Source organism: Chionomys nivalis, chromosome 1 (genome assembly GCF_950005125.1).
Source record: "Chionomys nivalis chromosome 1, mChiNiv1.1, whole genome shotgun sequence".
NCBI classification, from domain to species: Eukaryota; Metazoa; Chordata; class Mammalia; order Rodentia; family Cricetidae; genus Chionomys; species Chionomys nivalis.
Window position 1 is genome coordinate 162,116,254 of NC_080086.1, and position 17,431 is coordinate 162,133,684.

The 17,431-nt window shown below is 40.6% G+C and overlaps 1 protein-coding gene across 1 annotated transcript in view; it reads right to left on the bottom strand.

The window, feature by feature from the left end:
- The window catches only part of Mgam (maltase-glucoamylase), a 142,216-nt gene that overhangs the window by 58,317 nt on the left and 66,468 nt on the right, over nucleotides 1–17,431 (bottom strand). Inside the window, exons 45-64 of the mRNA XM_057761536.1 lie at nucleotides 17,149–17,198; nucleotides 16,577–16,744; nucleotides 13,657–13,806; nucleotides 13,138–13,338; nucleotides 11,078–11,232; nucleotides 9,554–9,722; nucleotides 9,211–9,307; nucleotides 8,759–8,871; nucleotides 7,494–7,619; nucleotides 6,207–6,335; nucleotides 5,844–5,954; nucleotides 5,454–5,516; nucleotides 3,910–4,044; nucleotides 3,184–3,271; nucleotides 2,652–2,790; nucleotides 1,577–1,710; nucleotides 1,419–1,453; nucleotides 1,212–1,328; nucleotides 708–856; nucleotides 66–150 (exon numbers count right to left, since the gene is read on the bottom strand). Of these exons, the coding sequence (XP_057617519.1) occupies nucleotides 66–150; nucleotides 708–856; nucleotides 1,212–1,328; nucleotides 1,419–1,453; nucleotides 1,577–1,710; nucleotides 2,652–2,790; nucleotides 3,184–3,271; nucleotides 3,910–4,044; nucleotides 5,454–5,516; nucleotides 5,844–5,954; nucleotides 6,207–6,335; nucleotides 7,494–7,619; nucleotides 8,759–8,871; nucleotides 9,211–9,307; nucleotides 9,554–9,722; nucleotides 11,078–11,232; nucleotides 13,138–13,338; nucleotides 13,657–13,806; nucleotides 16,577–16,744; nucleotides 17,149–17,198 (2,414 nt within the window). The remainder of the gene's footprint in view (nucleotides 1–65; nucleotides 151–707; nucleotides 857–1,211; nucleotides 1,329–1,418; nucleotides 1,454–1,576; nucleotides 1,711–2,651; nucleotides 2,791–3,183; nucleotides 3,272–3,909; nucleotides 4,045–5,453; nucleotides 5,517–5,843; nucleotides 5,955–6,206; nucleotides 6,336–7,493; nucleotides 7,620–8,758; nucleotides 8,872–9,210; nucleotides 9,308–9,553; nucleotides 9,723–11,077; nucleotides 11,233–13,137; nucleotides 13,339–13,656; nucleotides 13,807–16,576; nucleotides 16,745–17,148; nucleotides 17,199–17,431) is intronic.

Here is a 17,431-nt window from a genome sequence, read left to right on the forward strand (position 1 = left end):
CTCTGCATGACCCCAGGATCCCAGGCCTACATGGAATCCTGACTCTCTCTTGTCTCCATACTCACAGCCTCCAGCACAGGGCTGACCAGGAGGGCTGGACCCAGCAGGAACTGTCTGTCTATATTCCACGTCTCCCGGTCTGACAGAAACCTGGAAAAGGAAATGAAGGAGCCAATCTGACCCCAATGGGGCCTCAGAACAAGGCCTCAAGGAAGTCCTCAAGTTCAGACGCAAGTCAGAAATCGAGCTACAACCTATACCTTTTTTATATTTTGTTAGATGACAAAGATCACATAAAACCCATGCCTACATGCTGTATTCTTAAAACTTCAGAAATATATTGTCTGACACAAAGCATCTTCCATGTCCTCACCATGACGCACTGTAATGCAATAATATGCTGTCCTTTAAAGTTTGATTAAAATGTGCTTGTCAGGTTCCAAATAACAAAATCCCTACTGAATTTGGGAAAGATTTTGTAGGGTCACATAAAAAAAAAACAGTGTTGTACTGGAAACTTTCAATTCATACGTTCAGTAGATACCTTATACCCAACACAGACATGATAAAGGTACATCCTTTGGAGAGATCAGACAAAGGGGGACTCGTCACTTCACTGTGGAAACCTGCCAGTGTTTGGATGCACTTCCACCCTACATGATAAGGAAACTGTGCATCGTTCAACAGGATTCCCGTCTGATACTCACTCATGGAGAAGAGGCCGCACGACTGTGCTGCCCTCTGTGTGGGCCTTGTACATCAAGGTGTAGAGATACGGCAACAGGTTGTATCTGGTCTCTAGCACACTTCTGGAAATGTCCTCAAAGGTTGAATTCCAGGCAACAGGGTCTTGTCTCTAAAGCAGCAGAAGAAAAGTGTTCAAAGTCCACCAGAAACAACTAAGGAATTCAAGAAAGTCATTAAAGGGCCTAGAAAATGAATAAGATGAACAGGATCCTAAAATATTCTTACTGGACTGGTAAATATCAGCAAAATTCTAACAGAAAAAATCATAAGATATTCTTCATCAGATATAATAGAAAATATTCCCTAAGGGAAAAGTCATGAAAGCAATATTAATACTATGGTATATAGGAAGAAAACTGATGGTTTTGCAGTTTTCTCTAGGAAACACAGGCAGCAGAATTGCTCTCAACAGCCGAGTGAGCATTTCCAGTGACTTAACAGAGGTGAGGAAGCTGACATCCCACCTTGGTCCCAATGGTGTTGTGGTTCCTGGAGAAGGGGTAAAAGGCGCCCAGCTGCATCCAGCGAATGCACATCTCATAATCAGCATCTTGAAAGAACCCACAGATGTCTGCTCCAGTCTGAAACAACAAGGAGCAAAGTCAGCTCTTGGTGCTTTCTGGGGGATGCCGCCACCTTCCTAGGGAGGGGGAGCATGCAAGAGCACTTACATAGGAGATGCCAAAGAGACTGAACTCCATCATGCCTGCAAGGAGAGATGCAGCAGGGTCAGGACAGGCATCATTCTCTGCCTTCTAAGCCCCCTACACCAAGGATCCTACTCACTCCCCAGTCCACCCACAGCCAGCAGAGGGCACAATCCACACACCAATGATGGATTTCTTCAGCTGGTCCCAAGCAGCTGTGTTGTCTCCCAGCCAGTGTCCTGCCCATCGTCCAGAAGTGGGGAATGTGGAGCGGGTGATGACGATCCCTCTCTCTCCTGTCACCTCCTGCACAGCTCTGGTTGGGGAAACAAGAATATATAGCAAAGAAGGGCAGGGAAAGGAAGGCAACAGAGTGTGTGCCGCATTATTAGAGAGAATCTGGAAATCTGATTGTTAGGACTCTGCTGGTGGGTATCACCATTTCCATGACGTTTCATCATTAACAAAATCATCACGTGATGAACCCACAGGTTGTCACCAAAAGGGGAACCTGCAATAAAGGGTCTTAGTCATTTACTCAATACTTGGTTTTCTGTATTTGAGAAAGAAAAATAGAAATCCCTTTCTAAAGTTTCCTAGAAGATAATTACTATTATACAATGGGCACAGGATATGGTGTCATTCAATACAAGAAACATTGACGAGCCGGCGGTGGTGGCGCACGCCTTTAATCCCAGCACTCGGGAGGCAGAGGCAGGTGGATCTCTGTGAGTTCGAGACCAGCCTGGTCTACAAGAGCTAGTTCCAGGATAGGCTCCAAAAAACCACAGAGAAACCCTGTCTCGACAAACAAACAAACAAAAAAAAAAAAAAACAGAAACATTGACTCTCTGATGAAGGTGACAGCAATAATTAAGAAACAAACAGCAATACAATGCAGACATCTAAATGGTCATCCAATTCTGAAATAACGGAGGGAAGTTTCAGTCCTCCTATTCCTGTTTGTCTCTTCTAACTATGGCACTTGCTTCATTGCGTAATGACCTGCTCTCCCCAGATGAGTGGGCCTCACCGGCGCTGTTTCCCACTGATGTGTTGGTACCTTGTTTAGATCTTGCTTACATATAATCACAGTGTGTGGGCACGTGCTCATAGAATGTTTGCTTAATAAATACAAATCTCTACAAAGTTATAGTTGTAGATTACTTTTCAGCCCTTAGTATGGAAAATGGAAGATAAGCCATCACTGACTGTCCCTACAGTGCCATCAATTGGAGAAAGCAGAGGATCACTCACTCGTAGGTGGGTCTGGTCTGGGACCACCCGTACAGGTTGTGCACATCATAGTGCCGCACCCGGGACTCATCTGGAAGGATCTGCTCGCTCTCCATGCACAAGGTCTTGCTGCTCAGGCCCCTGTCCCTGGCTTCCAAATCTGAGGGAAATAATGAAACATCAGTGAAGATTAGTCTTGACCCTTAATCCTTGACTCAGAAAAGGCATTGTATATGGAGCAAAGCTATAACTATACACGACTTCAAAGTCCACCAGCTCCAAGCAAAGGAAAAGCTACTTCATGTTCATATTGGTGGAAAAGATTTAAGTAATCATACCACAGAGACATTATCACATTTGAATGGTTTCTGGATAAATTCAAGAAATTTTCTAACATCTCCAATTGGATAATATGATGTGTTTTTGACTTAGACCCTATTAATCCTAAATAATGATGGGGAAGCACCATTTATGATCAGGGAAACCCCAGCATGCTGAGTTCATCTTTCTTCCAGCCACTGTGCATCAATTGAAGAGATCCCAAGGTCCTTACGTGGCATGTAGGGAGGATGGTTCAGAGTAGTGTCGCTGCAGCCTGAAGGAACTGCTCCATTCACAAAGCTAGAAGGTTCATTCATATCCTACAAATAGCGGGAATATGGGTTATTTTTAAAGACACCTAAATTCTGTCAGTGCAGGAACAAAGAAGGAATCACAATTCAATATCTAGCATCCCTATAGATGCTGCACAGAGGGGAATCACAAAACACTGGAAAAGAACAAATAACCTCAATGTGATTGGCTAGACAGTTTCATTTGTTTCCATTTAGAACAATCAATGCTTTAAGGATTTTTCACTAACTGCTGGGAGGTCTCACAGCAGGAACTTCAGACAGGTTCCCACGTACTATGTTGAGGACAATTCTAAGTTTGATTAGATGATTGGCACTTTGCTATGTCTGAAATCTTTTTTTTTATTTATTTATTTGTTATGTATACAATATTCTGTCTGTGTGTATGCCTGCAGGCCAGAAGAGGGCACCAGACCTCATTACAGATGGTTGTGAGCCACCATGTGGGTGCTGGGAATTGAACTCAGGACCTTTGGAAGAACAGGCAATGCTCTTAACCTCTGAGCCATCTCTCCAGCCCCTGTCTGAAATCTTTTACTGGAAATTATTATCACTTTGCCCAATGTCATGGATCCAAAGCTAAAAACAACACATACACACATAAACACGATACTCAGGCATACACAGACAAATCCATACACACTTACAATCCACAGGCCATCAAACTTCAAGCTCTTTTGTGGCTCCCAAGGGTTGCTGTAGAGTTCTTGAATCTCCTGCTTCCACCACTCGGCAGTTGAATCACGGAAAAAGTCTGGGAAGGCCACATAAGCTCGGTATAACTGTCAAATTAAAATATAACCAATTTGTTGTAAATGAATATATCATATAGGATGCAAGCACATTCTTAAATTTCCACAGTTGTACAGAGTCATAGTCTGAATAGAGCCTATGTAATAAAACCTACTTATTAGAAAAAGATTTAAGAGTAAAGATTAAAGAGCATAAATAATAATATCTTCCCAGCATTTACTACACTGTATGGAATAGACTGCTCAGGCAGATCCTGGACTTTTTATGATTAAAACTTAAAATGAAAACTCTATGCCTGTGTCCAGATGATACCTTACATGATAAATCTCTTTCCCCCTCCTTTCTCTTCTCCTCCCCTTCTAACCTCTCCCATGATCCCCATGCTCCCAATTGACTTTTTGTATTTTGAAAGTAGATTAGATCCATGTATGTCCCTCTTAGGGTCCTCTTTGTTGTCTAGGTTCTCTGGGATTGTACCTGATAAATTCTTGAATCTAACAGGGTTTCTAGATCTCAGCTGCGCCTTGAAAACCACATATAGACCAGCTTCTACATCATCTCAAGTATCGCAAATTGCTGGTACACTAGGACTATCTTATGTTTCACAGCAGCACATACTGATACAATTCCAGTTCAACAGTTATTGCCATTGTTGAAGCAGAGTTAAAAGTTCAGCAAACACCAAAGTTCAAGGACAGCTACCTCCCAACAGTGTACACACTGCTCACAGGTGTATCAGAAAACTCATAGAAAAATAAACAGGCTGACTCAGTGCTTTGGATAAACATTTGAGAAAGATGAGCGTCTTATGATTCTTCTGCCAGTTGTGTCAATGAATTTATTCATGTAAAACACATAAGTAAATGCAGATAATAAAAAATTAGGACTGAAACCTAGGCTACTTGGTCCCATTAGATGAAAAGCCTGTTCACAGAAGAAAGCAAATTAATAATAGGAGACCACAACTGAAAGGAAAATGAAAGCCGAGAGGCCCAGTGCTGGATGGAAGGGCGGTGCCGGAGTAACGTGTGGACATGGAGCAGCCTGTGCGTGAACACAAACATACATGGAGAAAAGGATCCTGGAACTGAGGACAAAGGCTGGAAACTGTCAGGACGAACATCCAGTTCTGAGTTCACAGCCCTCAGGAACTGACTGCTTTGCATTTGAAATTGCCATTGCGACATAGAAAAAACTATGGGCAGGAAAATTGAACACATTGTGTCTTAAACCCTATGGTCAATAATGCCAACATAACAACTTGAAATAAAACATAGATAACGATAAAATAATTTATCTCGACTGACAGGAGCTTGGCTCCTACGTGGTTCTTTCTCACATGTCTCTTTCCTCTGTGCAGACACATCTAATATTCTAGACCTGGCTGCCTCTTCCTGGAAACCCTGAGCACATCCAGCATCCACAGAGTGCCTTTTACCTCCAGTTGAGTGTCCCAGTCTAGAGAGGAGTTCACTTCAACACCAGGGTAATCAGGCCAGACCTATGGAGAGAAAAGACTTGACATACATGTCCTGAACAAATGTTTATACAATTTAGTTCTTAGGAAACTATAAACCAAGGCTCTAGGGCTAATAGTTGCCAAATACGATTTCTGTAAAGGAAAATAGATTCCTCAAAGTGCTTAAACAGATCAGCAGATATTAACTGAAAACAAACAAACAAAAAAAGTAAAAACAAAAGAAAGAGAGGGAGAAAACCACAACTTTAGAAACTACACATAACAGGCCCCAAAATCAACATTTCCACAGACTGCTAACAGTGATTCTGGTTCTGTGTGAGTCTGACTGGATCAACACAGAGCTCATACCTTTCCCCAGACAATGTCTCCATTATTGGGATATCTGATGAAGACATCATTCTTTATACCCCGTTCAAAGGCAGGATATGGCTGTGTCTCATTGCCAGAAATGGCTGGGTCCTGAAATCAGAACACAAGGCAGGTGGAAAATTAAGACAGAAGATGATTTAAAAAAAAAAAAAAAGGCAGGATAGAAAATGGGAAATTCCCAGTTTGAATTTCACTATAGAGTTTCTGTGACTCCCAAGAAATACACTTATAAAAACTGACTTCTATTTCTCTCCAAGAACTGGAAAGACAGACATTCTAAGCAATCCCCACACAATCCCATTCATGCTCCAAGCACAGCATACACATTCAAAAAGAACTAACCAGAATGAGGATGACCCGCATCCCATCAGCCTTCATGCGATTGATCAGGTCTGGAAGCCCAGAGAAGTTGGAGCTGAGGGTGAAGTCCAGCTGCCTCTCCATGTAGTCGATGTCTGAGTACTGCACGTCCTGGAAGGACACAGGAAAGAGTGGCTGCTGGCTGGAGAGTTCAGGCTCCAGCAGTTCCTGCAGCTTGTGCCCAGCTATTCCACCCCTTTGTATGCCACACTGTAGCTTTGTACATTGGGATAGTCACTGATGTTTTTATTTACTTCAGAAACAGAAAATAATTTTTCTTAAACATCAACAAAGTGTAAGATGATTACCAATGCCTGTTTGTAAAGGCTGTTAGAAAAAAAAGTGCTTTGACTTTCTCTATGAATGTGTCTTGAAGTCAGTTCATAGAAAACAATGTCAAATATTAAGTCCTTATAGAATACAGATCATAGGTCTATGATAAAAGAATCAAAACAAGACAGCACTAGCTGCAAAAGACCCAGTGTTGGGGGTGATCAAATACAGTGCTCTCATTGAAATTCTCCATTACAGCTGTGCTTCTCACCGTCCTAATATCATTTTTTAATACAGTTCCTCATGGTGTGTGAGCCACAATCATAAAACTGTTTCCACTGCTACCTCATAACTGTACTTCTGCTACTGGCATGGATTATAATGAAATTATCTGTGTTTTCAAAAGGTCGCAGATGACCCCGTCAAGGGGTCATTTGACTACCACTAAAGAGGTCTCAACCTACACGTTGAGAACAACTATGTTACAGGACGTGCCTTGCAATAATACAACACAGAACAATGCACAAAGGGTTTCAAAATGATTTCTGATTATTGAAACTCTGGTTTTGAGGTGAGTGTGGCTCCTTCTGTATGTGATTTCACTGCAAACTCAATACAGGATTCCAGTATGGAGCCAGTGAGAGTTTGGGGCTCAGAGAATCATACTATGCCGGGCCCAAGAAATCAATCCTCAACTGGGATTACTTCACTGCATTTGAGTAAAGTTTCCTTAATTGAGAGAAACTAGTATTAGAATGGTGAATTATCATGTCAGTAGGGCAGTATAGTTAAATATCTTGAAGTCAGTCAAGAAGCAGAGGAAAGCCTGGCACGGGAGACAGCACCCATGAATCAGACTTAGCTGCTCTTTGTTAGTTAGTCTAAGTCATCACTATGGATGGTATAAGCACAGTATGGACATGACATGAGATAGACACTATGTCATTTTAAAACCACATTTAAATCTGACAAAAATTCCGCAGAAGATGTACATACATAGGGAATCCGCTTAGCCACCATCTCATCATACAAGTTGGCAATCTCAGTATCATTCTCATATCCATAGCGACACAGCTGGAATCCCAGGGACCAGTAAGGTACCATCACAGGCCGACCAATCAACTAGAAAACAGACAGAAAGTACTGGACTGTTAGAGGAGAAACTGGATGGAAGCTGGATATGAAGTCAGAATATTTTAACCAAATTCAAACCCAGACAGTAGGTGTTTAGGTGTGTGGAGCTCTGGGGACACACTTCAGAAAGCCTACAGCTTCCCAGAGCACAGTTTTAAGAAATTCTGGAAACCTGATTTTATTCAGATTCCTAGACATATAATTTAAAATCTAAAAACACACAACAAAGAGGGAACTAGCTAATATAAGAATACAGTCTCTATCTCTTGCTGATTGTGAACGTGGGCAGTTACATAACATTCTGTGTTTGTTTTTTTATCTGCAAATCCGACCTAAGAGTGGGAACTAGCTCATGTGGAATTGACTGAGAAACTTAGTCTGTGAGACACCCTCTCACATGTGTTAAGTAATAGATACAGTAAATATTTTTCATACATGTTTGTTGATGTTGTCACCAACAATGTTATCATACCCTATTACTATGACTCCCACCACAACCACCAGTATATTATCATTATCTTTATCACCACACTGTAACCACTGTGACAATGTCATGATGTAATATCTGTCATCATGATAACCCCCACTGCTATCATAATCATAAGCACCATTACCAATAGCACTACTACCATAACATCATCATATCAACTACCACCATCATTGTCAGGACCTTACTCTCTCAGCTCCCAATGTCAGTCCAATGCTATCACTTCCATCATAAAATCATGCCCTATCTTCCTTTCTACAATTATCACCATAAGGGTCACCATCCTCAAAATCACATTTACCAATAGTGCTACTAATACATTCAATACCCTCCCTCCCCACAACATCAAGGTCACTAACACTGTAGCTCTCCACCACACTAGACCCACCAATAGTTACCACAAAAACTCTGATCCACTGTAATAAGTGAAAAAATATAATTTAATAGTTATAGGAATATATTTACTCTCCCATATTCCATATGATAATTTGTCCTCAGAGAGAGCATCAAATTTAGGAACCAAATGACAGTTACATTATATGGCTATCCTACATAGCAGGATTGGAACACATTTTGAGTGTTTATACACCCACTCACACAAACACAAACACACATTTTTCATAAGTGCATTCCTTCCTACCTCTGTGTATTGCTGAGTGACAAGCTCTGGAGTTGGGCCCAAGAACACAAAGAAGTCCAGAATGCCCCCTGTGGTTCTGTATGTTAGGGCAGGCAGGGGCTGGAATGTTACATCTGAAAACACAAGAAATTGTCATCATGCTGAAATCCTTCATGTTGAGAACATTAACCCTGGAATCCTGACCTTCTCTCTCTTCAACTGTAACACAGTGAAAGCAGATATTCTGGAGTATATGCAGAAAGAATTGAAGAATTTAAATGAAAGCTCTTACTAGCTACATGTCAAATAATTTTGGGTAAATTATATATAATTCATATAATTTATATATTATATATACAAAGGGTCAATGAAAGGGAAACCCAATCCACAAAGATTATATTGTTTTCACTAAGTACATTCTAAAGCAATTGAAGAATAGTTGGCATACAATAAGGGAAAAAGGTTCATCCTACCCATGGCATTGCTGTTCAACAAGAGAACTCCATAGGCGTTGCCTTCCTCCTCTAGCCCCATGTAGTAAGGGTGGACACCATAGGAATTCATCTTGTACTGAGAGACACAGGAAAAAAGAGGTTAGAGGACTGTGTCCTTTGGAAAGAAACTCAACAGAAACTTGATTGCTATGTTGTGTCAAGCTTCCTCTATAAAGAACAGGAGCATAAAGCGGCACTTAAAAATGTGTCCATCTGCCTAGCAGTGGAAGGTAGTTATCACATGGAGTCCGCAAAAAAGAAGCACATGACACACAGCATTGATGGAAAGGACAGAACCCAGACCTGAATACCCGGTCCTTACCCCCGGGGGCTGATCCCTGGAAAACATGCCCCACGTGTGCCAGTTCAAGTCTATCTTGAAAGTTGGGTGCTCAGTTTCCCCAAAGCCATAGATGTATGTGGAGGGCAGGCGGGTGGAGATGCGGATGAACATGTCATTGAAGGTGAAGCCAAGGAGCCCAGAGTCCCAGCTGCAGAAGGAGAAGAGACATTTGCAAAAAGAAAATCAGCTTCTAGTGGTTTACAGCAGCTGCCTTTGTGAGGACAATAGGGCCCTCCATTGCACAAACCATCCCTATTGGAGTCTCTCTCAAACAAAACTAGTAAGTTAGTGGCTAAATAAACAGTCACCATGGCTAAGGCCCAAGTCCCCATCAATTCTCCTGCTCTGTATTTTTGCTTCCCTTACTGCTGTCCACAGTCACAGATCCAGTGACTTTTTTCACCTTACCACTCCAAACTCACCGTGCCTTCTGCTCCTGACCCCTGATGCCTACTTCCTCCACGTATCCAGGGCTGTGATATGAGCACCTCACACCAGCTCACACCCCTGCCCACATGCACACTCATCTGTCCTGAGAGCATCTGAGGACCCTGCAGGCCTCTTCCTGTTCTCAATCCCATCTCCCATGCCTGCTTTGTCTCCCACATCCATCCTAGCCGTTACCTCAGGGGAATCTCTATTGTAAATGATAAATTCCCTCCAACCCATGACTTATTTCATTCTTTCACAGATGTTCCTTTTCCAGAACTCTCTGTAGAATTTCTCCCAATCTAGGTACCATTTCAAACGTCACCTTTTTCCCAGAGTTACAAACTCAGATTACGGTGTAAATTAGGAAATAATTTGATTTCCCTATTTTTTGAGCATAGCAGTTATCAGTATATCAAATTTCTCCTCAGCGTATAATTTAACTTTGTTTAATGGAAGAAATTCCACATCTGTCTCCGACAACAGTATTAAAGGAGAACCTGATATACAGAAGGAACTCAGTAGATACTTGTTCAATAATTCCTAAGAACCAATAACTGCCTTAGTAATGACTCTCAGAATAGTAAATATTTCCTCTAAGAAGAGAAAACACTTCCTCATATGGTGGTTAGAGGAGTTAACTCTCATAGTCCCGGGTATTTCAATATTTGGAAGCTATTTGGGCACTATTTGGGGACACTTGGGAGCTGTGGCCTTGGTGGCAGAAGCATGCCACTAAAGATAGCCTTTGGAGCTCAAAGGCTCACACCATTCCCAGTTTACTTTCGGTTTCCTGTTTGCAGCTCAAGATGTGAAATATCATCTGGTCCTGCTGCCGTGTCTGCTGCCTGCATCCACACCACACTCATACTTCCGAAGTCGGAAACTCAAACTCTTCTGTAAGTTGCCTTGTAATGTTTTCTTTTTAAATCACAGTCATAGAAGGTAATAAATATATCACAGATCTCAACAAGGGTAATATGACATTTTGAGCCAGGATGTCTACAAGGACAATGGTCCTGGTGAGGAATGTTTAACAGAGCAGGAATCTGAGTCAGACCAGGACCCACTCACATTACAGTGCCTGTACTCTTCCTGCGAATTTCAATCCCAAATGGGTTCTCCTTGATGGTGACATCATAAAGACGGCCTTCATTGGTGCTTTCTGGAACAGCAGGGATGTCCAGAGGCACTGGGACTTCATACCGACTGTGACTGGGATCGTAGATCTAGGCCAGAGGAAATAATATTTTAAAAGACAAAAATATGGCAAATATATTATGATGTTTTCCTAGCAAGCTGACAGTAATCATAATTAACAATTGATAATGTAATTGCATAACTAAAAATAGAATTCAAAATAACTTGTGAACATGTTTATTTCACACTGCTCAAAATAATAGATAATTAAAATATCAGATATCCTAACTATACTGAATTGATCAATCTATAATATGTAAATACGTCAAAACACGACATCAGTCGTGTGAATATTCACAATTAGCGGTCATTTCAAAAGAACTCTGCAGTCAAGAATTGTCCTCTAGTTATGAATGTCTCGGCACACTCTTTTAGCATGGCTGACAGAGTCTAGAGCCTGTTTGTTTGGTCTCCTTTTACCTCACAATACAGGACTTAACCACCACAGCAGAGAACAAGGTTTTGGTAAATAGCTTGATCTGGGTCAGGTCTCAGTATTATGTGTTTTAAAACATTTCTTCATCTGTTTCAATAACACCATTAACAAGAATAATCATTCTGAAATTGGTATGGTATTTACAAATATATATTCTGCGTGTGGATGTATGTGTATAGGGAGACCGGAAAACTTTGACATTGAAAAACAACTAAGAAGAAGAAGAAAAAAAAAAAAAACAACTAAGTTTCTCTGATTTAAAATATCCCTTGTGAAAATGAAATGAAGCTGAATAAATTGAGGATCCACAAACTACTGTTGATAAAACAGTAATCACAGTAGAGATAGGAACTGAGAATCCAAGGTCAATGTCACAAAAGCTCGGGAATTCATGGGAACTAGGAAAGAAGAATTCAGCACTCCTGAGGGTTGCGAGTTGACGTGAACTCTGCAGGAGGGCTTTGTCATTGCAGGGAAGGAATAGCGAGATGGTTTCATAGAAGAAATAGAGGCTGAATCTTAAAAGTTAAGCAGCAAAAAACCCAGCACAAATTGAGAGGAAGTGATTCTGGTAAAGAAACAACACAGACAAAGACCCGGAGTGTAAAGTGGTCCAGAAAGACATGTGTATGGGGGAGAGAACCAGCGTACAGCTTCATGGTTAGTGAGTGTGAGCTGAGGCTGCACACCCGACCAACTCCACTTTGGTGAGGACACACAGAAAACATCACAGCAGAAACCAGAAAACTCAAGTCCAGACTGAGCTCAGACTCTAAGAATGGTCTAGGTGAAGCCAGTCTGCCCTGATCACTGCCTTGTGCTCTTCCAGCACCATGACCGCTCACTGGAGAGCAGCCTCTCTGTGGGATCCCAATACCACCACGGTGGAGGACAAACCCTTGTTTCTGGGCAGCTCCCAGTTTAATCAGGAAACAACAAAGAGGATAAACGAGTTCACCCACAGTCCCTTTGCTTAATTAAACCATGGAAGGAAAAGAAATCACTTCTATTTTTTTAAAATTATATTCCTACTCGTCTATTGTCAATCACAAATCTATTATCATACCATCCATACACAGACACGAACCTAGGAACACAATGGTCATTCCTCAGGCATCTCCTTCTTGTAGCTGATATGAATAACCAAGATGGTCTCAAGGTCTCAAAAACATCTGCTATTCCCAGCCTCCCTTATTATTCCTAGAGCAAACTCATCCACAGCTGCCCAACCTTCCTAGTAGCCTCCTCTGCGCCCTCCTCATGTTTTGTTCTCCCAAACATTCCTTTAGACACATTGATTCTCTCGAATTCAAAATTAGAGGTTTGGCTACTCTACCAGTCATTTCATTGTTCTCTTCATGACAATGCTGTTCTAGAGTATTTTACTAAAAAAAATAAATAAATAAAACTTGGTTTTGGAATGCTGTAACACACGATTGCAAAGGGTGATGGACCTGGAAAGGCCCTGCCCACACCCGACTGCACACAATGCGCTTACCTTAAACTGCAGCATGTCATTCTTGTGGTAGATCACTCGCATTTTTAGCGGATTCACGGGTGTAGAGGGAAAGGCGTTGTTAGAAAGAGAAGCCTTCAGGGAGATGTCAGCTGTGGCCTCATTTGAGTCATACTGAACATTGCTGACTGAGTACAGGTGATTGACAAAGTAGCAATAAGGGACCCCAGAAGAACTGGATTCCTGCAAAGAAAGGAATTGACAGAGATCTGGAATTACAAAATAGATGAGAAAAGTCAGTTTATATGGAGGAAGCCATCACTTCATTTACTCATGCATATAACAATTAAATTAAGCATGACTCTAAATTCCTCAAGTACAAACAACACAATAAACACCCCTTTCTTACCTGTTCCACTCTTCAATCTAAATTAGTCTCTTCTAAAGTCTTTTTTTTTTTCGTGAAGTTTAATAAATCTGAGGGTACAGGGCTGAACTAAAGACATTGTAGGTTGTATTTCAAGAGTTTCCCATTTTCACGAACGTCCTCAGCACACTCACCTCCCAGATGCAGCCACGGGCAATGCAGTTGGCCTCAGAAGCCCCCTGCTCATCTGGATAGCAGTCTATCTTCTCCCGGTCCTCCATAAAGTCCCACTCCACTGTATATGCTTCTCCCAGCACGAGATGGATATCTGTGATGGTGGCAACCTGAAGGAAAGCAAATTCATCCTCAGGACAAAGACCTTAACCTTTAATGTTAATCAAGTATAAATGTCATTTTTAGTCTATGCTTAGGACCTGTTTTTTTTTACGATGACAGAACACACTACAATTTTTAATTGTATAGATGTATGTATGTATGGAATAAGAGATTGTAGCAAAAGAAAAATACCAGTATTCTATAAAAAACCTTACATATAACATAGTAGAAAGACATAATCAAAGAAAAAACATATGATCATACTTTTTTATAATCCCTTCCCTGAACCATTTGACTCCTGTTCATTTTGTCAGAAAGGCTTTCTCCCCCTCTTCCCAAATTAAGCTATTTTTCTTTTTCATCACCTCTTCATATCATGACTCCTTTGGTGTGGAATGCTTATAGAATGGGGCAATATGAGTCACTATAGCAGTTTTCATGGAACCTTACACGAGTTTTCTGAATTACTGTAATCTAAGACTTATCAACTAAGTGTGAGAATGGGGACTAGGATATATCATTATATAAATATTCATTTACAACACACAGTCTCATCATGTCCCAAGGCCAGAAATCCACATTAGAAGCTACATATATTGCATTTGTTTTCAACTGCAGCATTCCATTCTAATTTTTCCTGCTCTTCTTTTATTTGAAGTTTCTTACACAGCATCTGCACGACTAATGCATCCACGTATCTGGAGCATTCTGTCACTTTCTAGGTGTCACCGTCCTGTTCTCAGTGTCCTTCCAGTGGACACTGCCCTAGCTTTCCTGTCCTGCCAATCCCCACCCTGCACTACAGACTCCAAGAAGGCCTTGATTCAAGGATAATTGTCAGGACCTTAGAGAACTGAATATGACTTCTTAATTGGGTGCCAGAGACCCTCTCAAATAAGACAAGTTTTCTCTTACCACAAGAACCCTATTTCTAAATATGAATGAGACCTTAGCCAGATACTGAATTAAAGATTGATAATGTTAGACTTCTGAACTACTTGACTGGCCTTTCAGGAATAGTTCAGCTTGGAGAGCATCACCAAGATGAATGCTGTCTAAGAAAACAAGGGCCTTTCTGAACACATTGGCAGCTGTCTTTTTAGTTTGAAGTGTGCTTTTTATGTTAAGATTCAAATATCATATTCTTCCAATTATTATATGAAATTGTAATGACTGTAGCATAGTCATGGCCAGAAAAATAAATTTGAATTCAATGTTGGACCAGGGTTTCTTTCTTGCTAGAAGGGCCTGCCCCATCAGCTTTATCTCTGCTTTCTTCTTCTTCCACTTTTCTTATCTTTTCTTTGCTTATTTTGTTTCCCCTTTTCTTCTCTCCTAGAATTAGAACACTGTGACTGGATCCAAGCAGCCACATCCATTTGTTAGACAAGACAGACCTTAGATCTGATGAAGTTCAACTTCAAAATCAATTCCAACAAGTCTTCAACTTTGAACTTTTGATTACAGAAAATACTACAATCTGTTTTCTATCTCAGACTTTTTGTAAAGCTGATGCCTCCAGTATTATTTTATGTGCATGGGTGTTCTGCCTACACGTATATCTGTGCATTATGTGTGTGGACCCAGAAGGCAGAAGTGGCATTGGTTCCCCTGGTACTGCACTTGTTTGTAAGCCAATGTGTGTGTGCTGGGTTTCAAACCTGGAACCTCCAGAAGAGCATTCAATGCTATCCACTGAATTGAGAGATTGCAGCATCTCTCAATCTCCATGAAACTCTGTCTTTCAAGGTCCTGTTCTATCCATGCCTTCTCCAAAGCTAATCTCAACTGCTGCATTAAGCCTTGAGTATTAAATAAGACCAATGCAAATATCTTACCAATGTGGATTTACACTTCTTCATTCTTTCATCTATTTTCATGTATGTGAATTCTATCTCTGACCACTCTCATTCAAAGAATAAAGAGTTCTTTGGTGCTGTGTTAACTATCTTATTTTCTATCAAGAACAAAGATTATTTTCACCAATGCATCTTCCAGCTGTCTTACACTTTGCCCTAGACACAACCAAGCACATTACTATTTAATTATCACTTCATAACACATGTTTATTCTGTACACACTCTGATGACAAAATATCATCAATACACCATTTAGTAGAAGTCTCAGTGGAATCATTTCCTTAAATCAAAAGATCCTAAAACTGTGCTGATTGAGCAGCTCCAGTTCCATGAGGCTCCTCAGTTGAAGTCGTGAGACTTGACTGGAAAATGTCCCTCAGAGTGCGGAGGAAGAGGAATTGAATACAAATCTTACAGAAAGGCTGGATCTCATCATATCTGCCAGAATTTCACTTTATAGTCACCATCTAAGTTAGTTAGCAACACCATCATCTTCATAAACTATTTCCTGCAAATGTATGGTAGAGTCATATATGCTTCTCAATAGAGTTTAACAATGGTAAGAAGCATTAAACATTAAATAAACAAAAATCACTTAAAACATTTTATTCATAAGCTCTCTATCTCTATTTTTACCTTGGAGCACAAGCCCTCAACTTTCAGATCCCATTCCTCAGACATTGTCCCCACATCCAGTTAGAGAAAAACAGTCACAGACAGTGAAAAAGTAAGGATGGAAAAACTGGAGCCATGGTGCCTCAGAATGTCTCTACATTTTTACTTTCTTTTTCCATACTCCAACATCACTGTCAGCCTCAGATGGCTCTGGTTCTTCAACAACCCATGTAATCTTAGCAAGAAGTGATAATAAGTCACCATGGAGGTTTGTGAAAGTCACCCTCCCAAGATGAATTCTTACCTTCAAGTTTGAATTGTAAGCAATTTGTGGAGACATTTGACTAAGGACATCATTCTGTTTCACTCTAACATTGTAAATTGCCTCCGTCCCAAAGATTTTAATTTCCTGGAATGCTAAGTTATTGGGATCCTTGTAGTTTGCACTTGAAATTGTCACGTTCAATTGGTTCTGAAACACATCAAGTATAATGATGAACAAATTATAAACACTTGGTTTCCCCAGCTCCCCAAATCCCCATCCTAGACTACACACTCAACCTTCCCCAAAGTTCTAATATGTGCTAATGGGCACACAAATTTATTTTTATAATGTCAATGGAGAGCGAAGAGGAAACAGACAGTTATCTCAGAGAATTATATTTTATAACACTATAAAATATACATTTTCTTTTTACTGTTGACACTTTGATAAATACAGCTGATGCAATTATTACATATTAAGCTATAAATAGCAGTGTATTCACCCACATAAATGCTGACATTTAAATAAATACAGTTAGATACACATAGTAGAACATATATAGTCATCTTCAGACAAAATCACACACAATGTTAATAAAAATATGCACTCACTTGGGCCACAGAAAATTCACTGAAGAGGTAAGTGTTCGTAGTCACAGTATCTGAAAGAAGAAAGAGATGTCAGCCTGGCCTGTGTTCACAGAAGATGAGCTTCACCTCTTCTCCTAAAAACTGACTCCTCTTTCTTCTCATGACTGAAGAACACTGCACTAGAGCTGTCAATCACAACTTCTTCAGATACTTCAGCTGCTTCCAGATGCTCACTAGTACAGACAAGGCCACAGTGAATAGGAGATGCCCAGCATCTCTGTGACACACTGTTTCATTTCCTTTG